Genomic DNA, 18,119 nt, shown 5'->3' on the forward strand with positions numbered 1-18,119 from the left:
ACGTGGCGGGGACGGGGGGCGGCTGGCTTGGGGGGCAGGGAATGGGACACGGGACCTGTCCCGTCTGGGGTGCCCGCCCCAGGGCGGGGGTCTGGCTGGTTCAGAGGGGCAGGGAATGGGACACGGGACCTGTCTCCTCTAGGGGTGCCAGCCCCAGGGCGGGGGTCTGGCTGGTTCCGGGGGGCAGGGAAGGGGTTCGGGGCCTGTCCCCTCTAGGGGTGCCCGCCCCAGGGTGGGGGTCTGGCTGGCTGGAGGCAGGGAAGGGGTTCGGGGCCTGTCCCATCTAGGGGTGCCTGCCCCAGGGTGGGGTCTGGCTGGCTGGGGGCAGGGAATGGGTTCGGGGCGCTCACCCCTGTGCCCCCGCAGAGATCCCGGCTGTGACGCTGCGCGTGGGGCGCCGGGACGAGGGCTCCTTCCGCCTGCAGTGGACTCGCCCCAAGATCCACGTGGATGGATATGAAATTCACCTCGTTCCCACGGTAATGGGGTCCCGGGGAGGGGGGGTGTCAATCACGGGGGCTGGTCCTGGATCTGGGCCCTGGAGGGCAGGGGATGTCAGTGGGGAAGGAGGGGTGTGACCCCTTGGCCCCCCACCCTGGGGAACCTCACTTCTGGGAGGGGGCATTGGAAGGAAGGTGGGAGGGTCAGGTGGGGGTGGGGGATGCAGACAGAGCTGGGGGGTCCCCCATCCCCTGACCCGTCTGACCCCCAGCGGCGCCGTGACCCTGTGGTTTGGGGGCCTGGGAAGGGGAGGTGCCTGAGAGGGTGGGAGGGCGGGTCCCCCAGCCCCTGACCCCCTCTTTCTCTCCCCCCAGGGTGACCCCGAGGGCGCCGTGTCCCTGCAGCTGCCCGGCTCGGCCACGTCCTTCGAGCGCTCGGGGCTGGGCCCAGGCCGGGAATTCAGCGTCACCGTCCGAGCCCAGCGGGACCAGCGCCTCGGGCCCCCCACCACCCAGAGCGTCCGCACCCGTAGGTGGCGGGAGGGACGCAGCTGTGGGGCTGCTGGGGGGAGCGCTGGGGGTCCCGGGGGGCGCTGGGGGGCAGGAGGTTTGGGGGCTGTGATGGGAGCCCAGGGGAGCTGTTACTGGGGGGCTCTTTGGCATGGGGGCCCTGTGCGGGGAGGGGGAACTTAGGGGGAAGTTTAGGAAACAGGGGGGTTCTCTGGGGCGGGGCCCCCCTTCCCCACTCTCACCCGTCTTCCCCCCCAGGGATCGACGCGCCCCGTGATCTGCGCCCCACGGGGGCCACGGACACCTCGCTGAGCCTGCGCTGGGAGCCCCCGGCTGCCCAGCCCGACGGATACACCCTGCGCTACGGCCCAGTGGGGCGGGACAGCACCGAGCCCCCCACCCGCCTGACCCTGCCCCCCGACCGCACCACCTTCACCCTGACTGGCCTCCGCAGCACCACCCAGTACACCCTCACCCTGACCGCCCACCGCGGCCCCGAGCAGAGCCCTCCCGCCAGCACCAGCGCCACCACCGGTGGGTCCCACGGGCCCGGGGAGAGGGGCGGGGCGGGGGCAGGAGGGGATGGGGAGGGGAGGGAGATGGGGAAGAAGGAAATGAGAGAGGAGGACGAGCAAAGGAGGGAAATCAGCAAGGACTGGTGTGGGAGCAGTGCGGAGAGACAAGAGCGTCCATCCATCCATCCATCCATCTGTGCGTCCATCTGTCCGTCCGTCTGTCCACCTGTCCGTCCATCCATCCGTCCGTCCACCTGTCCATCCGTCCGTCCACCTATCCATCCATCCATCCATCCATCCATCTGTCCGTCCACATGTCCGTCCGTCCATCCATCTGTCCGTCCGTCTGTCCACCTGTCCGTCCATCCATCCGTCCGTCCACCTGTCCATCCGTCCGTCCACCTGTCCATCCGTCCATCTGTGCGTCCGTCCATCCATCTGTCTGTCCGTCCATCCGTCCATCCATCCAGTCGTCTTCCCAGTTGGTCGTCCATCATCTGTCCATCCGTGCATCTATAAGGGAGCCAGACGTTTCTAATTCTCTTCTCCCCACTCTTCTGCTCAGGGTTTTTCTTTCCCTCTCTCCCACAGCGAGTGATTTGTTCGTTCTGTCCAAAGTGGGGCTGCCCGGGAGCCCAGTCGGATCCAGCGCCTCCCTCTCCCACCCACCCCCGACTCACCACCTGTCTCCCCATCCATTTAGGATCCGCAGGTCACGGAGCCACGCGGGGGGTCGGACTAACCCAGTTCTCTTCCCTTCTCTCTTCTTCGCAGCTAGCTCACAGGCACCGGACGGGGAATACGGGGCATTTCCCCTCCAGGGGGTGCCGTCTCCCCCAGGGCAGGGACTGGCTGGCTTAGGGGGGTGGGGAATGGGGCAGGGGCCTTTCCCCTCTAGGGGGCACCGGCTCTGATCCACCCCAGGGTGGGGGACAGGCTGGCCCAGAGGGGCAAGGAATGGGATCCCCTAATTGCACCAATATTTGCTCCTGGCAGCGCCGATGCCCACCCTGCCCCCGCCTGGCCGGCTGCACCCAGAGCCCACGCGCCTCCCAGTGCCCCGTCTCCGGCCGCCTGGCCCCGCGGGGAAGCCAGGCTCCCGGCCCACCCCGGCCAACGCCTCCTCGCTCCCCAGCCAGCTCTTCTTCCGGACCATGGCGCAGAACCTGACGGCCAAGCTGTCCCGGTACAACGGGACCCTGCTGCAGCGCCTGGAAAGTTACCTCCGCGCCACACGCTACCCGCTCCGCGGCAACCAAACCATCGCCACCGTGGCCAAGACCATCTACCTCTATCTGGTGCAGAGGAAGTCCCGGGAGGAACAGGAGATGGTCTACGTGGGGCTGGGCCAGCATTCGAAGGAGCTCGGGGCCATGGCACCCACCAAGGGGCCCGCCGGCCGCTTCCAGATAGCCGGGAAGGAGGGCGGCGTCTTCTCGGAGGGCTCCCCTGACTTGGACACGGGGCCCAGGGGCCACGCCAAGCCAGCGGTGGTGGCCCGCTCACCCGGCGCCATTGTGGTCTCGCTGGAGGGCATGCGTGGCCACGCGGAGCGCGTGGTGGTCCGCTACTGGCGGGCGGGCGACGGCGGAGGAGCGAGGGAGCTGGCGGTTCCCGGCGACGCCGCGGTAGTTCGGCTCCACGGCCTGGCGCCCGGCACCACCTACCAGGTGGAGATCCACCACCTGGTCCAGGGTCGGCTGTCCAGGTCCTATTCCTTTGTCACCTCCACAGGTAGCGCTGGGCGGGGTCTGACGCGGGGGGCTCGCCTCCTCTGGCTCAGTAACCAGCCACGCCCCCGCCTTGGCTGTTCACCGATGCACCCGCTGGCGCTAACCCCCTCGGTTCTGCCCTCCTCTCTCCCACAGGCTGCTGGCTTCTGCCCACGGGCCTGGCATGGCCATCGGACGGGTCGACTCCACCCCGCTCCCTCCGTCCCCTTCCCTCCCTCTCTCCTGTGGCATTAACCCCTCATTTCTTCTGCAGCTGGTTTGGCTTCCACCCACTACAGGCCCCATGCCACGGACTCAGCGGGGAATGGGGCAGGGGCCTGTCCCCTCTAGGGGGCACTGGCTCCCATCTGGCCCCAGGGCAGGGACTGGCTGGCTCAGGGGGGTGGGGAATGGGGCATGGGACCTGTCCCCTCTAGGGAGCTCCCTTTCACCCTTTCATGCCCTCCCCCCAGCTCCAGAGGCATCTGGCACCGAGCAGCCCCCAGAGCCCCCCACGCCCAGCTTCTCCCACCCTGGGCCACCCCCAGGGGACCTGGTCGTGACAGACGTCGCCCCCGACCGGTTCCGCGTCACCTGGACGGCGACGACTGGCACCTTCCAGCACTTCCTGCTGCGGTACCGGGAGCCCGGCTCCCGGGTGCCCCCCGGGCAGACCCAGGTGCCTGGGGGGAAGAGGAGTGTGATCGTCACCCAGCTGAGCCCCGGCACCGAATACGAGGTGGAGCTGCGGGGGGTGGCACCTGACGGGACCATCTCAGAGCCCATCACCACCAGCGTGTCGACAGGTAACACCCTCGCCCCTTCCTCCAGCCAGCCTTCCTCCGCGGGATCCTGCACCCAGCCTTACAGACAGTCTTTGCAGGGCTATATGGACGCCTTGGAGAACCCAGGAGTCCTGGCTCCTAGCTGCCCCCCCACTCTACCCACTAGCCCCCACTCCCCTCCCAGAGCTGGGGAGAGAACCCAGGAGTCCTGGCTCCTAGCTGCCCCCCCACTCTACCCACTAGCCCCCACTCCCCTCCCAGAGCTGGGGAGAGAACCCAGGAGTCCTGGCTCCTAGCTGCCCCCCCACTCTACCCACTAGCCCCCACTCCCCTCCCAGAGCTAGAGATAGAACCCCGGAGTCCTGGCTCCCAGCCCCCCCCGTTCTAACCCACCAGCCCCCACTCCTCTCCCAGAGCTAGAGAGAGAACCCAGGAGTCCTGGCTCCCAGCCCCCTGCTCTAACCATCAGCCCCCACTCCCCTCCCAGAGCTGGGGAGAGAACCCAGGAGTCCTGGCTCCCAGCCCCCCCTGTTCTAACCCACCAGCCCCCACTCCTCTCCCAGAGCTAGAGAGAGAACCCAGGAGTCCTGGCTCCCAGCCCCCTGCTCTAACCATCAGACCCCTGTGACAATGCGGTTCTGGCGGAACCCAACTGAGAGCGCCAACTCAGGATAGATTGCTCGAATAGGGCAGTTACAGCCCAAGGCTGGGGTTTTTTCCACCTCTAAGGCAAACCAAACCAGCCAGACTAAGACTTCGGTCTCACCCCACTGGCTAACCGCAAGTCTCACAAGCAATCTCCTTAGACACTCCAGTTTCCCAGTATTACCACCAGTGCCACTCGTTATGGGGACAAATGGTTCTGAAAACCAATACCCCAGTAAAAGAAAAAGGTTCTCCTGATCCCAAAGGACCAAGCCCCAGACCCAGGTCAATATACAAATCAGATCTTACCCACAAATCACGCTGTTGCCAATCCTTTAGAATCTAAAATCTAAAGGTTTATTCATAAAAGGAAAAAGATAGAGATGAGAGTTAGAATTGGTTAAATGGAATCAATTCCATACAGTAATGGCAAAGTTCTTGGTTCAGGCTTGCAGCAGCGATGGAATAAACTGCAGGTTCAAATCAAGTCTCTGGAATACATCCCCCGCTGGGATGGGTCCTCAGTCCTTTGTTCAGAGCTTCAGCTTGTAGCAAAGTTCCTCCAGAGGTAAGAAGCAGGATTGAAGACCAGATGGAGATGAGGCATTAGCCTTATATAGTCTTTTCCAGGTGTAAGATCACCTCTTTGTTCTTACTGTGGAAAATTACAGCAAAATGGAGTCTGGAGTCACATGGGCCAGTCCCTGCATACTTTACTGAGTTACAAGGCGTATCTGCCTTCTCTCAATGGGTCCATTGTATAGCTGATGGTCCTTAATGGGCCATCAAGCAGGCTAGGCAGAGCTAATCCCAGCTTGTCTGGGATGTCACCCAGAAGCATAGCATAAGTTTGCCATACAGACAGTATAGAGCCAATATTCATAACTTCGACTACAAAACTGATACACACATATAGACAGCATAATCATAACCAGTAAACCATCACCTTGTCCTAGACACCCCATTTGACCCCCTTTATACAAGATTTGGTGCCACTACAGGACCTTGGTTGCAACAATGATCTGTACGGTCCCAGATTATATCACTAACGTCACACCCCCCTCCCAGAGAGCCCAGGCACCCTGACCGCGGCGTTACGCCCTCTCTCTCTTGCAGCACCCCTTGACGGGGGCCCCGGGCCAAGCGAGCTGGGGGCCCTGGGAGTCAGGAACGTGACCAGCGATGGGTTTGGGCTGCAGTGGAGGGCGCGGAAGGGCCTGTTCCAGTCCTTCCTGCTGCGCTACGAAGATGCGGCCGGGCGCATGGGGCCCCGGGAGGCTGAGGTGCCGGCGGACCAGCGGGCGACCCGCGTTGGGGGGCTGCGGCCTGGCACCGAGTACAATGTCACGCTGTACGGGGTGCACCGCGGCCAGCTCTCACCCCCACTCAGAGCCAGAGTCCGGACAGGTACCACTCCCCCTGCGTGGCTCATGCCTCAGCTCCCTGCCAGCCGGGGGGCGCCAACTGCCCCCTCCTGTGTCCCCTGCCCAGCTCGGCACTTGCCTACCAGCCTGCTTTCCTTCCACAGTGTTAGGGGGCAGCGACCAGGAGTCCTGGCTCCCAGCCCCCCCGCTCTAACCCACCAGCCCCCACTCCCCTCCCAGAGCTGGGGAGAGAACCCAGGAGTTCTGGCTCCCAGCCCCCCTGCTCTAACCCACCAGACCCCACTCTCTTCCCAGAGCCGGGGAGAGAACCCAGGAGTCCTGGCTCCCAGCCCCCCCTGCTCTAACCCACCAGACCCCACTCTCTTCCCAGAGCCGGGGAGAGAACCCAGGAGTCCTGGCTCCCAGCCCCCCCTGCTCTAACCACCAGCCCCCACTCCCCTCCCAGAGCCGGGGAGAGAACCCAGGAGTCCTGGCTCCCAGCCTCCCCTGCTCTCACCCACCAGACCCCACTCCCCTCCCAGAGTTGGGGAGAGAACCCAGGCGTCCTGGCTCCCAGCCCCCCTGCTCTAACCCACCAGCCCCCATTCCTCTCCCAGAGCTGGGAGAGAACCCAGGTGTTCTGGCTCCCAGCCCTCCCTGCTCCACCCACCATCCCCCACTCCCCTCCCAGAGCTGGGAGAGAACCCAGGCGTCCTGGCTCCCAGCCCCCCCTGCTCTGACCCACCAGCCCCCACTCCCCTCCCAGAGCTGGGAGAGAACCCAGGTGTTCTGGCTCCCTTTCCCAACCCCCACCCCCCCAAGCAGTGTGGCGGTGAGACAGCTGGGAGTCTTTGCCAAGGGTGTTTGAAATAACAATTGTCTGCCAGGTCCGGTGGATCCCTGGATGGGAGGCGCAAAGCGAGCTGCCGCCCCCCCATACACCTAGGCACACCACACATGCAGCCTCCCCTATCCCTCCCCCCGTACCCACCTGCAGCCCCCCTGGAGCATGTCTGGTGACATGTCTCCTCATGGGGGTGGGGGCTAGGGGTGGACGGGGTGGGAATGTCGGGGTGGGCATGTGATGGATAGAGTGTGTTGGGGGCGGGGGGTGGGGAGAAACCCAGGCAGGGGAGGGAGCAAGGAGCAGGCCCCATAGGAAAACAGAAGAAGGAGACACAGACAAGGAAGTGTGGCAGGGAACGGCGGAGCCTGACGGAAAGACGGGCACTGACAGGCGGTGGGGAGCGTGGCGGGGGAAAGGAAAAGGGATGAATTGTTAACGGCAGCAATGGGAGGGAGACAACCGAAGCGATGGCATGGGAAAGATGGCAAAGAGATGAGGGGCAGATACACACAGCGATCTCCCCTCACTGCTCTCCCCAACCTCAGACCCTGGGGATGGTTCGGTGCAATACTGCCCCCCACGGCATCTCGAATACCCTTCCCCCACCCCACACCCTTGGCCCCACCCTGACCCAGAACTGATGGGACCATCTCTCCTGCCCTCTCCCTGCCAGCGCCAGCAGAACCCGGCGCCCAGCCCAGCCTAGGGGAGCTCTCGGCCTCAGAGGTCACCCACAACTCCGCCCTGCTCTCCTGGACCGTCCAGGCCGGGGACTTCGATTCCTTCCTCCTCCACTACAAGGACGCGGAGGGCAAACTCCAGGCACTGCCCGTGGATGGAGGATCCCGCACAGTCACCGTTACCAATCTGGCCCCCTCCCAAAGATACAAGTTCAACCTCTACGGCATCTCCGGCCGCAAGCGCCTCGGGCCCGTCTCCACCGACACTGTCACAGGTCAGCAGCTGGACCCGGGGCACCAGCCCCTTTCCCTCCTGCCCCTTTTGCTTTGCAGTGTGGTGGGGACACCGACCACTGGGCTGGGACTTTCCCAAGAAGATGCTTCCAAGGAAATGAGAGAGGAGGACGAGCAAAGAAGTGAAGGCAGCAAGGACTGGAGTGTGGAAGCAGTGCAGAGGGACGAGAGCGTCCATCTATCCATTCATCCATTCACCTGTCTGTCCATCCATCCGTCCATCCACCCATCCGTCCATCCATCTGTCTGTCCATCCATCCGTCCATCCACCCATCCGTCCATCCATCTGTCCGTTCATCCATCCGTCCGTCCATCCATCCACAACTAGACTGCTGGCCATTCAATGGGCAGAGAGAAGAGAGTAGATAGGGATGGGTGGATGTATGGATGGATAGACAGACAGACAGCTGGATCAATGTGCATGGGACAGGTTGGGTAAAAGGATTAATGTGTATGGGAACAGATGGATGAACAGTTAGGTACATGGATGGATGTCTACATGGGTGGATGGATGGATGGACTGATGGAAGTCTGGGAGTGGATGGATGGACGGACAGATGGTAGGGTGCATAGCTATGTATGGGGGTGGTTGGATGGACAGAGGGATGAAAGGATGGTTAGATATGTATGGGGGTGGATGAATTGATGGACAGATGGAAGGGTGGGTAGATATGTATTGGGGTGGATGGATGGATGGACAGACGGAAGGGTGGGTAGATATGTATGGGGGAGGATGGAGGGATGGACAGACGGAAGGGTGGGTAGATATGTATGGGGGTGCATGTATGGATGGACAGACGGAAGGGTGGTTAGACATGTATGGGGGTGGATGTATGGATGGACAGACGGAATGGTGGGTAGATATGTATGGGGTGGATGTATGGATGGACAGAAGGAAGGGTGGATGGATATGTATGAGGGTGGATGTATGGACAGACAGATGGAAGGGTGGGTAGATATGTATGGGGGTGGATGTATGGATGGACAGACGGAAGGGTGGGCAGATATGTATGGGGATGGATGGATGGATGGAAGGGTGGGTAGATATGGATGGGGGTGGATGGGTGTTTTGGGGAATGCACGGGTAGATGTGTATGTGTAACACTTTTGCCAGGTGGCTCCAGTAGCAACAATGGGTGGGTTGGGGGTGGTGATGCATGCTTGGACAGGTGGATGGATGGGTGCGTACAGGGATGGATGGAGGAGTGGTTGGAGATGGGTGGGTGTCAATGGGGATCTATCCATTGACGTTGGTGACTTTAGTTCATGCCCTTCTCTTTCCCTCTCGTTTGTTCTTCGTTCCATCCTCTCTCAGCCCAACTCTCCCTGAGGTTTGTGCCGGTTGATCTGGGCCAACCCCTCCAGGGGGGTGTGATGGCCACGGGGAATGTGGGATCCTCTTTGCAGACATGGCCGGTCCATTTGTGTGTCCCCAGCTCTACTTCCCAGCAGCAGATGCAGCTCTGTCCTGGGGCTGGTCTCTGGGGCTCCCTGCGCCCTCGTCCCACTAATCTTCCCTGCTGAACCCGTCTGGGCAGGGACTGCCTGGCCCCCCAAGGACCTGGTCAGCCACCCTAATCCAGCCATGCCCTAACCCGCCTCTTTGATCCAGCCAAGGAGCCGCGGGTGCAGGAACTCACCTTCCAGCCCAGCCTGGGGGAGCTCTCGGCCTCTGATGTCACCCACAACTCCACTCTGCTCTCCTGGACCGTCCAGACCGGGGACTTTGACTCCTTCCTCCTCCAGTACAAGGACGTGGAGGGCAAACTCCAGGCGCTGCCCATGGACGGGGGATCCCGCACGGTCACTGTAACCAACCTGGCTCCCTCCCACAGATACAAGTTCAACCTCTACGGCATCTCCGGCCGCAAGCGCCTCGGCCCCGTCTCCACCGACATCGTCACAGGTCAGCGGCTGCTCCAGGGGCGCAGCTCCTTCCCCTCCCGCCCCCTTTGCTTTCCAGTGTGACATGGATGCCGAACACTGGCCCAGGACGTTCTGAAGAAGATGCTTCCAAGAGTCCTGCATCCACAACCAGATTGCCGGCCATTCAATGGATAGATAGGAGAATGGATGGTCATGGGTGTACGTATGTATGTCCGTATGTATGCATAGACAGACAGACAGCTGGATCGGTGTGCATGGGGCAGGTTGAGTGAATGGAATGATGTGTATGGGAACTGATGGATGAAGAGATAGGTACATGGATGGGTGTCTAAAGGAGTGAATGGATGGATGGAGGGGATGGTCATCGATGAGTACATAGAGGAATGGATGTGTATGGGGATGGATGAACAGGCAGGTGTGCAGATATATATGGGGATGGATGAATGGATGGACAGAAGGCTCAGTAGACATGCATGGGGGTCGGTAGATGGACAGACCGAAGGGTGGGTAGATATGTATGAGGGTGAACGAATTGATGTACAGACAGAAGGGTGGGTAGATATGAATGGGAGTGGATGTATGGATGGACAGACGGACGGGTGGGTAGTTATGTATGGGGGTGGATGTATGGAGGGACAGATGGAAGGGTGGGTAGATATGTATGGGGTGGATGGATAGATGGACAGACAGAAGGGTGGGTAGATGTGTATGGGGGTGGATGGATGGATGGACAGATGGAGGGTGGGTAGATATATATGGGGGTGGATGGATGGATGGATGGACAGATGGAAGGGTGGGTAGATATGTATGGGGGTGTATGGCAAGATGGACAGACGGAAGGGTGGGCAGATATGTATGGGGGTGGATGAATGGATGGACAGACAGAAAGGTGGGTAGATATGTATGGGGGTGGATGGATGGATGGGCAGATGGAGGGTGGGTAGATATGTATGGGGGTGGATGGATGGATGGACAGATGGAAGGGTGGGTAGATATGGATGGGGGTGTATGGCGGGATGGACAGATGGAAGGGTGGGCAGATATGGATGGGGGTGGATGGGTGTTTTGGGGAATGCATGGGTAGATGTGTATGTGTAACTCTTCTGCCAGCAGCAGAACAATGGGTGGGTTGGGGGTGGTGATGCATGCTTGGACAGGTGGATGGATGGGTGCGTACAGGGATAGATGGAGGAGTGGTTGGGGATGGGTGGGTGTCAATGGGGATCTATCCATTGATGTTGGTGACTTTAGTTCATGCCCTTCTCTTTCCCTCTCATTTGTTCTTCGATCCATCCTCTCTCAGCCCAACTCTCACTGAGGTTTGTGCCAGTTGATCTGGGCCGACCCCTCCAGGGAGGTGTGATGGCCACGGGGAACCTGGGAATGTGGGATTCTCTTTGCAGACATGGACGGTCCATTTGTGTGTCCCCAGCTCTCCTTCCCACAGCAGGATGCAGCTCTGTCCTGGGGCTGGTCTCTGGGGCTTCCTGCGCCCTCGTCCCACTAATCTTCTCTGCTGATCCCCTCTGGGCAGGAACTGCCCGGCCCCCCAAGGACCTGGTCAGCCACCCTAATCCAGCCATGCCCTAACCCGCCTCTTTGTTCCAGCCAAGGAGCCGCGGGTGCAGGAACTCACCTTCCAGCCCAGCCTGGGGGAGCTCTCGGCCTCTGACGTCACCCACAAATCCACTCTGCTCTCCTGGACCGTCCAGACCGGGGATTTTGACTCCTTCCTCCTCCAGTACAAGGACGCGGAGGGCAAACTCCAGGCGCTGCCCATGGACGGGGGATCCCGCACGGTCACTGTAACCAACCTGGCTCCCTCCCACAGATACAAGTTCAACCTCTACGGCATCTCCGGCCGCAAGCGCTTCGGCCCCGTCTCCACCGACATCGTCACAGGTCAGCGGCTGCTCCAGGGGTGCAGCTCCTTCCCCTCCCGCCCCCTTTGCTTTCCAGTGTGACATGGATGCCGAACACTGGCCCAGGACGTTCTGAAGAAGATGCTTCCAAGAGTCCTGCATCCACAACCAGATTGCTGGCCATTCAATGGATAGATAGGAGAAGGGATGGTCATGGGTGTACGTATGTATGTCCGTATGTATGCATAGACAGACAGACAGCTGGATCGGTGTGCATGGGGCAGGTTGAGTGAATGGAATGATGTGTATGGGAACTGATGGATGAAGAGATAGGTACATGGATGGGTGTCTAAAGGAGTGAATGGATGGATGGAGGGGATGGTCATCGATGAGTACATAGAGGAATGGATGTGTATGGGGATGGATGAACAGGCAGGTGTGCAGATATATATGGGGATGGATGAATGGATGGACAGAAGGCTCAGTAGACATTCATGGGGGCCGGTAGATGGACAGACCGAAGGGTGGGTAGATATGTATGGGGGTGGACGAATTGATGTAAAGACAGAAGGGTGGGTAGATATGTATGGGGGTGGATGGATGGATGGACAGATGGAGGGTGGGAAGATATATATGGGATGGATGGATGGATGGATGGATGGATGGATGGATGGACAGATGGAAGTGTGGGTAGATATGTATGGGGATGTATGGCGGGATGGACATACGGAAGGGTGGGCAGATATGTATGGGGGTGGATGGATGGATGGATGGACAGATGGAAGGGTGGGTAGATATGTATGGGGGTGGATGCATGGACGGACTGACGGAAGGGTGGGTAGATATGTATGGGGGTGGATGAATGGATGGACAGATGGAAGGGTGGGTAGATATGTATGGGGGTGGATGCATGGACGGACTGACGGAAGGGTGGGCAGATATGTATGGGGGTGGATGAATGGATGGACAGATGGAAGGGTGGGTAGATATGTATGGGGGTGGATGGATGGATGGACAGATGGAGGGTGGGTAGATATGTATGGGGATGGATGGATGGATGGATGGACAGATGGAAGGGTGGGTAGATATGTATGGGGGTGTATGGCGGGATGGACAGATGGAAGGGTGGGTAGATATGTATGGGGATGGATGGATGGATGGACAGATGGAAGGGTGGGTAGATATGTATGGGAGTGGATGAATGGACGGACTGACGGAAGGGTGGGTAGATATGTATGGGGGTGGATGGATGGATGGACAGATGGAAGGGTGGGTAGATATGGATGGGGGTGTATGGCGGGATGGACAGATGGAAGGGTGGGCCGATATGGATGGGGGTGGATGGGTGTTTTGGGGGATGCACGGGTAGATGTGTATGTGTAACTCTTCTGCCAGGTGGCTCCAGCAGCAACAATGGGTGGGTTGGGGGTGGTGATGCATGCTTGGACAGGTGGATGGATGGGTGCGTACAGGGATGGATGGAGGAGTGGTTGGGGATGGGTGGGTGTCAATGGGGATCTATCCATTGACGTTGGTGACTTTAGTTCACGCCCTTCTCTTTCCCTCTCATTTGTTCTTTGATCCATCCTCTCTCAGCCCAACTCTCCCTGAGGTTTGTGCCGGTTGATCTGGGCCGACCCCTCCAGGGGGGTGTGATGGCCATGGGGAACCTGGGAATGTGGGATCCTCTTTGCAGACATGGCCGGTCTATTTGTGTGTCCCCAGCTCTCCTTCCCACGGCAGGATGCAGCTCTGTCCTGGGGCTGGTCTCTGGGGCTCCCTGCGCCCTCGTCCCACTAATCTTCTCTGCTGATCCCCTCTGGGCAGGAACTGCCCGGCCCCCCAAGGACCTGGTCAGCCACCCTAATCCAGCCATGCCCTAACCCGCCTCTTTGTTCCAGCCAAGGAGCCACGGGTGCAGGAACTCACCTTCCAGCCCAGCCTGGGGGAGCTCTCGGCCTCTGATGTCACCCACAACTCCACTCTGCTCTCCTGGACCGTCCAGACCGGGGACTTTGACTCCTTCCTCCTCCAGTACAAGGACGTGGAGGGCAAACTCCAGGCGCTGCCCATGGACGGGGGATCCCGCACGGTCACTGTAACCAACCTGGCTCCCTCCCACAGATACAAGTTCAACCTCTACGGCATCTCCGGCCGCAAGCGCCTCGGCCCCGTCTCCACCGACATCGTCACAGGTCAGCGGCTGCTCCAGGGGTGCAGCTCCTTCCCCTCCCGCCCCCTTTGCTTTCCAGTGTGACATGGATGCCGAACACTGGCCCAGGACGTTCTGAAGAAGATGCTTCCAAGAGTCCTGCATCCACAACCAGATTGCCGGCCATTCAATGGATAGAGATGGGAGTAGATAGGGATGGGTGGATGGATGGATGGATGGATGGATGAATGAATGGATAGACAGTCAGACAGCTGGATTGGTGTGCGTGGGGCAGGTTGAGTGAATGGAATGATGTGTATGGGAACAGATGGATGAAGAGATAGGTACATGGATGGGTGTCTAAAGGAGTGGATGGAGGGGATGGTCATCGATGAGTAGATAGACGAATGGATGTGTATGGGGATGGATGGATGAACAGGCGGGTGGGCAGATATATATGGAGATAGATGAATGGATAGACAGAAGGCTTGGTAGATATGTGTGGGGGTGGATGGATGGATGGAGGGGATGAGATGGGTGGATAGATGGAGGGGATCTATATGGGGATGGACAGATGGACGGGTGGGTAGGGATGGATGGATGGAAGGATGGATGGATAGATAGAGGAATGGATTGATATGGGGATGGACAGATGGACGGGTGGATAGATGGATGGAGATGATGGGACTGATGGAAAGATAGAGGAATAGATCTATATGGGGATGTACAGCTGGACGGGTGGGTGGGGATGGATGAATGGAGGGGATGGGTTGGATAGATAGAGGAATGGGTCGATATGGGGATGGACAGATGGACGGGTGGGTGGGGATGGATGAATGGAGGGGATGGGATGGATAGATAGAGGAATGGGTCGATATGGGGATGGACAGATGGACGGGTGGGTGGGGATGGATGAATGGAGGGGATGGGATGGATGGATAGATAGAGGAATGGGTCGATATGGGGATGGACAGATGGATGGGTGGGTGGGGATGGATGAATGGAGGCGATGGGATGGATGGATAGATAGAGGAATGGGTCGATATGGGGATGGACAGATGGACGGGTGGGTGGGGATGGATGGATGGATGGAGGGGATGGATGGATGGATAGATAGAGGAATGGATTGATATGGGGATGGACAGATGGATGGGTGGGTGAGGATGGATGGATGGAGGGGATGGATGGATGGATGGATAGAGGAATGGATTGATACGGGGATGGACAGATGGATGGGTGAGTGGGGATGGATGGTTGGAGGGGATGGGATGGATGGATAGATATAGGAATGGATCGATATGGGGATAGACAGATGGGTGGGTGGGTTGATGTGTGGAGGGGATGGGATGGATGGAGGGGATGGGATGGATGGATGGATGGATGGGATGGATGGATAGATAGAGGAATGGATATATATGGGGATGGATGGATGGATAGGTGAGTGGGTGGATGTAGAGGGATGGATGGACAGACAGACTGGTGGGGGTGTGTGTATGGCAAGTGATGGATGGACGGATGGACGGAAGGCTGGGTGGATGTGTATGGGGATGAATGAATGGACGTACAGACGGTAGAGTGGTTGGATGGGTGTTTTGGGGGATTCATGGGTACATGTATATTTGTAACTCTGTGCCCAGGTTGCATTATCAGCTATAAGGAGGGGGTGGGTAAGGTGATTGATGCATGGATGGACAAACGTATGGTATAGTGATGAACCAACGGATGGATGGGTGTGTATGAGGATGGAGGAGTGTCTGGGGATAGATAGGTGTCATCCGTTGACATTGGTGGTTTTGGTTCACCCCCTTTTCTTTCTGTCTCGTTTCTTCCTCCTTCCCTCTGTCTCCTCCTATCTCACTCAGCCCTCACTGAGGTTTGTGCCGGTCGCTCTCGGCTGAACCCTCCATGGAGGTGTGATGGCCACGGGGAACCTGGGAATGTGGGATCCTTTTTGCAGACATGCCCCGTCCATTAGTCTGTCCCCAGCTCTCCTTCCCAGCAGCAGGATCCGGCTGTGTCCTGGGACAAGTCCCTGGGCGTCCCTGCACCCTCCCCTGCTAATCCTCCCTGCAAATCTCCTCTGGCTAGAAATAACCCAGCCCCCCCCAAGATCCCAGCGAGTTGCCCCCACTCCAGCCTCCCCCTTCACCCCCTTCTCTCTGTTCCAGCTGTGGTGGGGCCGGAGGAGGAACCCACTCCCCAGCCCAGTCTGGGGGAGCTCTCGGCCTCTAACGTCACCCACGACTCCATCCTGCTCTCCTGGACCGTCCAGGCCGGGGACTTCGACTCCTTCCTCCTGCAGTACAAGGACGCGGAGGGCAAACCCCAGGCGCAGCCTGTGGATGGCAGATCCCGCACGGTCACCGTAACCAACCTGGCGCCCTCCCACAGATACAACTTCAAATTCTACGGTGTCTCCGGCCGCAAGCGCCTTGGACCTATCTCCACTGATGCTGTCACGGGTCAGCGGCAGCTCCCAGGGCCCGACCCCTTCCCCTCCCACCCCCCTTTGCTCTACAGTGTCAGGGACACCATCCACTGGGCCAGGACCTTCCCAGGAAAACACTTCCAAGCCTCCACAAGCAGATTGGCAGCCATTCAATGGGTAGAGGGAAGAATGTGGATGGGGATGGATGGATAGACAGACAGCTGTATGGATGTGCATGGGGCATGTTGAGTGAATGGATAGAGGTGTCTAGGGATGGATGGATGAATTAATAGGATGTCTATGGGGGTGGATAGAGATGGATGGAGGGAGGGGATGGTAATGGATCCATAGAAAGAGGAATAGATATATATGGGGATGGTCAGATGATGGGGGGGCAGATGGACTGGGGAGCAGGTGTGTATAGCGATTGATGGATGGACAAATGGCTGGGGGGATGTGTATGGGGATGGACAGACTGGTGGAGAGATGTTTATGGGGATGGATGGATGGACGTATAGACGGTAGGGTGGGTGGGTGTGTATGGGGATGGATGGATGGACATACAGACGGTAGGGTGGGTGGGTGGGGATGGACAGAAGGGCAGACTGTTGGAGGGATGTTTATGGGAATGGATGGATGGACATACAGGCGGTAGGGTGGGTGGATGTGTATGGGGATGGATGGATGGACGTACAGTAGATAAGGTGGGTGGATGGGGATGGACAGAAGGGCAGACTGTTGGAGGGATGTTTATGGGGATGGATGGATGGACGGACGTACAGACAGTAAGGTGGATGGATGTGTGTGGGAATGGACATGTTTATGGGGATGGATGGATGGACTTATAGATGGTAGGGTGGGTGGATGTGTATGGGGATGGACAGACTGGTGGATGGATGTTTATGGGAATGGATGGATGGACATACAGGCGGTAGGGTGGGGGGATGTGTTTGGGGATGGATGGATGGACGTACAGTAGGTAAGGTGGGTGGATGGGGATGGACAGAAGGGCAGACTGTTGGAGGGATGTTTATGGGAATGGATGGATGGACATACAGGCGGTAGGGTGGGTGGATGTGTATGGGGATGGATGGATGGACGTACAGTAGATAAGGTGGGTGGATGGGGATGGACAGAAGGGCAGACTGTTGGAGGGATGTTTATGGGGATGGATGGATGGACGTACAGGCGGTAGGGTGGGTAGATGTGGATGGGGATGGATGGATGGATGGACGTACAGTCGGTAAGGTGGGTGGATGGGGATGGACAGAAGGGCAGACTGTTGGAGGGATGTTTATGGGGGTGGATGGATGTATAGACGGTAGGGTGGGTGGGTGTGTATGGAGATGGACAGAAGGGCAGATTGGTGGATGGATGTTTATGGGAATGGATGTTTGGACATACAGGCGGTAGAGTGGGTGGATGTGTATGGGGATGGATGGATGGATGGACGTACAGTCGGTAAGGTGGGTGGATGGGGATGGACAGAAGGGCAGACTGTTGGAGGGATGTTTATGGGGATGAATGGATGGACGTACAGGCGGTAAGGTGGATGGATGTGTATGGGGATGGATGGATGGACATACAGTCGGTAAGGTGGGTGGATGGAGATGGACAGAAGGGCAGACTGTTGGAGGGATGTTTATGGGGATGGATGGACGTATAGACGGTAGGGTGGGTGGGTGCGTATGGGGATGGATGGATGGACGTACAGACAGTAAGGTGGATGGATGTGTATGGAGATGGACAGAAGGGCAGACTGGTGGATGGATGTTTATGGGAATGGATGTATGGACATACAGGTGGTAGGGTGGGTGGATGTGTATGGGGATGGATGGATGGACGTACAGTAGATAAGGTGGGTGGATGGGGATGGACAGAAGGGCAGACTGTTGGAGGGATGTTTATGGGGATGGATGGATGGATGGACATACAGGCGGTAGGGTGGGTAGATGTGTATGGGGATGGATGGATGGACGTACAGTCGGTAAGGTGGGT

The 18,119-nt window shown here is 58.8% G+C and overlaps 1 protein-coding gene across 1 annotated transcript in view; it reads left to right on the forward strand.

Moving 5' to 3' along the window:
• The window catches only part of LOC101950626 (tenascin-X), a 76,850-nt gene that overhangs the window by 8,070 nt on the left and 50,661 nt on the right, over positions 1-18,119 (forward strand). Inside the window, 11 exon segments of the mRNA XM_065563080.1 lie at positions 367-479; positions 816-969; positions 1,209-1,484; positions 2,462-3,199; positions 3,651-3,983; positions 5,724-6,014; positions 7,492-7,773; positions 9,405-9,698; positions 11,288-11,581; positions 13,443-13,736; positions 15,862-16,155. Of these exon segments, the coding sequence (XP_065419152.1) occupies positions 367-479; positions 816-969; positions 1,209-1,484; positions 2,462-3,199; positions 3,651-3,983; positions 5,724-6,014; positions 7,492-7,773; positions 9,405-9,698; positions 11,288-11,581; positions 13,443-13,736; positions 15,862-16,155 (3,363 nt within the window).

Source organism: Chrysemys picta, chromosome 12 (genome assembly GCF_011386835.1).
Source record: "Chrysemys picta bellii isolate R12L10 chromosome 12, ASM1138683v2, whole genome shotgun sequence".
In the NCBI taxonomy this organism is placed as follows: Eukaryota; Metazoa; Chordata; order Testudines; family Emydidae; genus Chrysemys; species Chrysemys picta.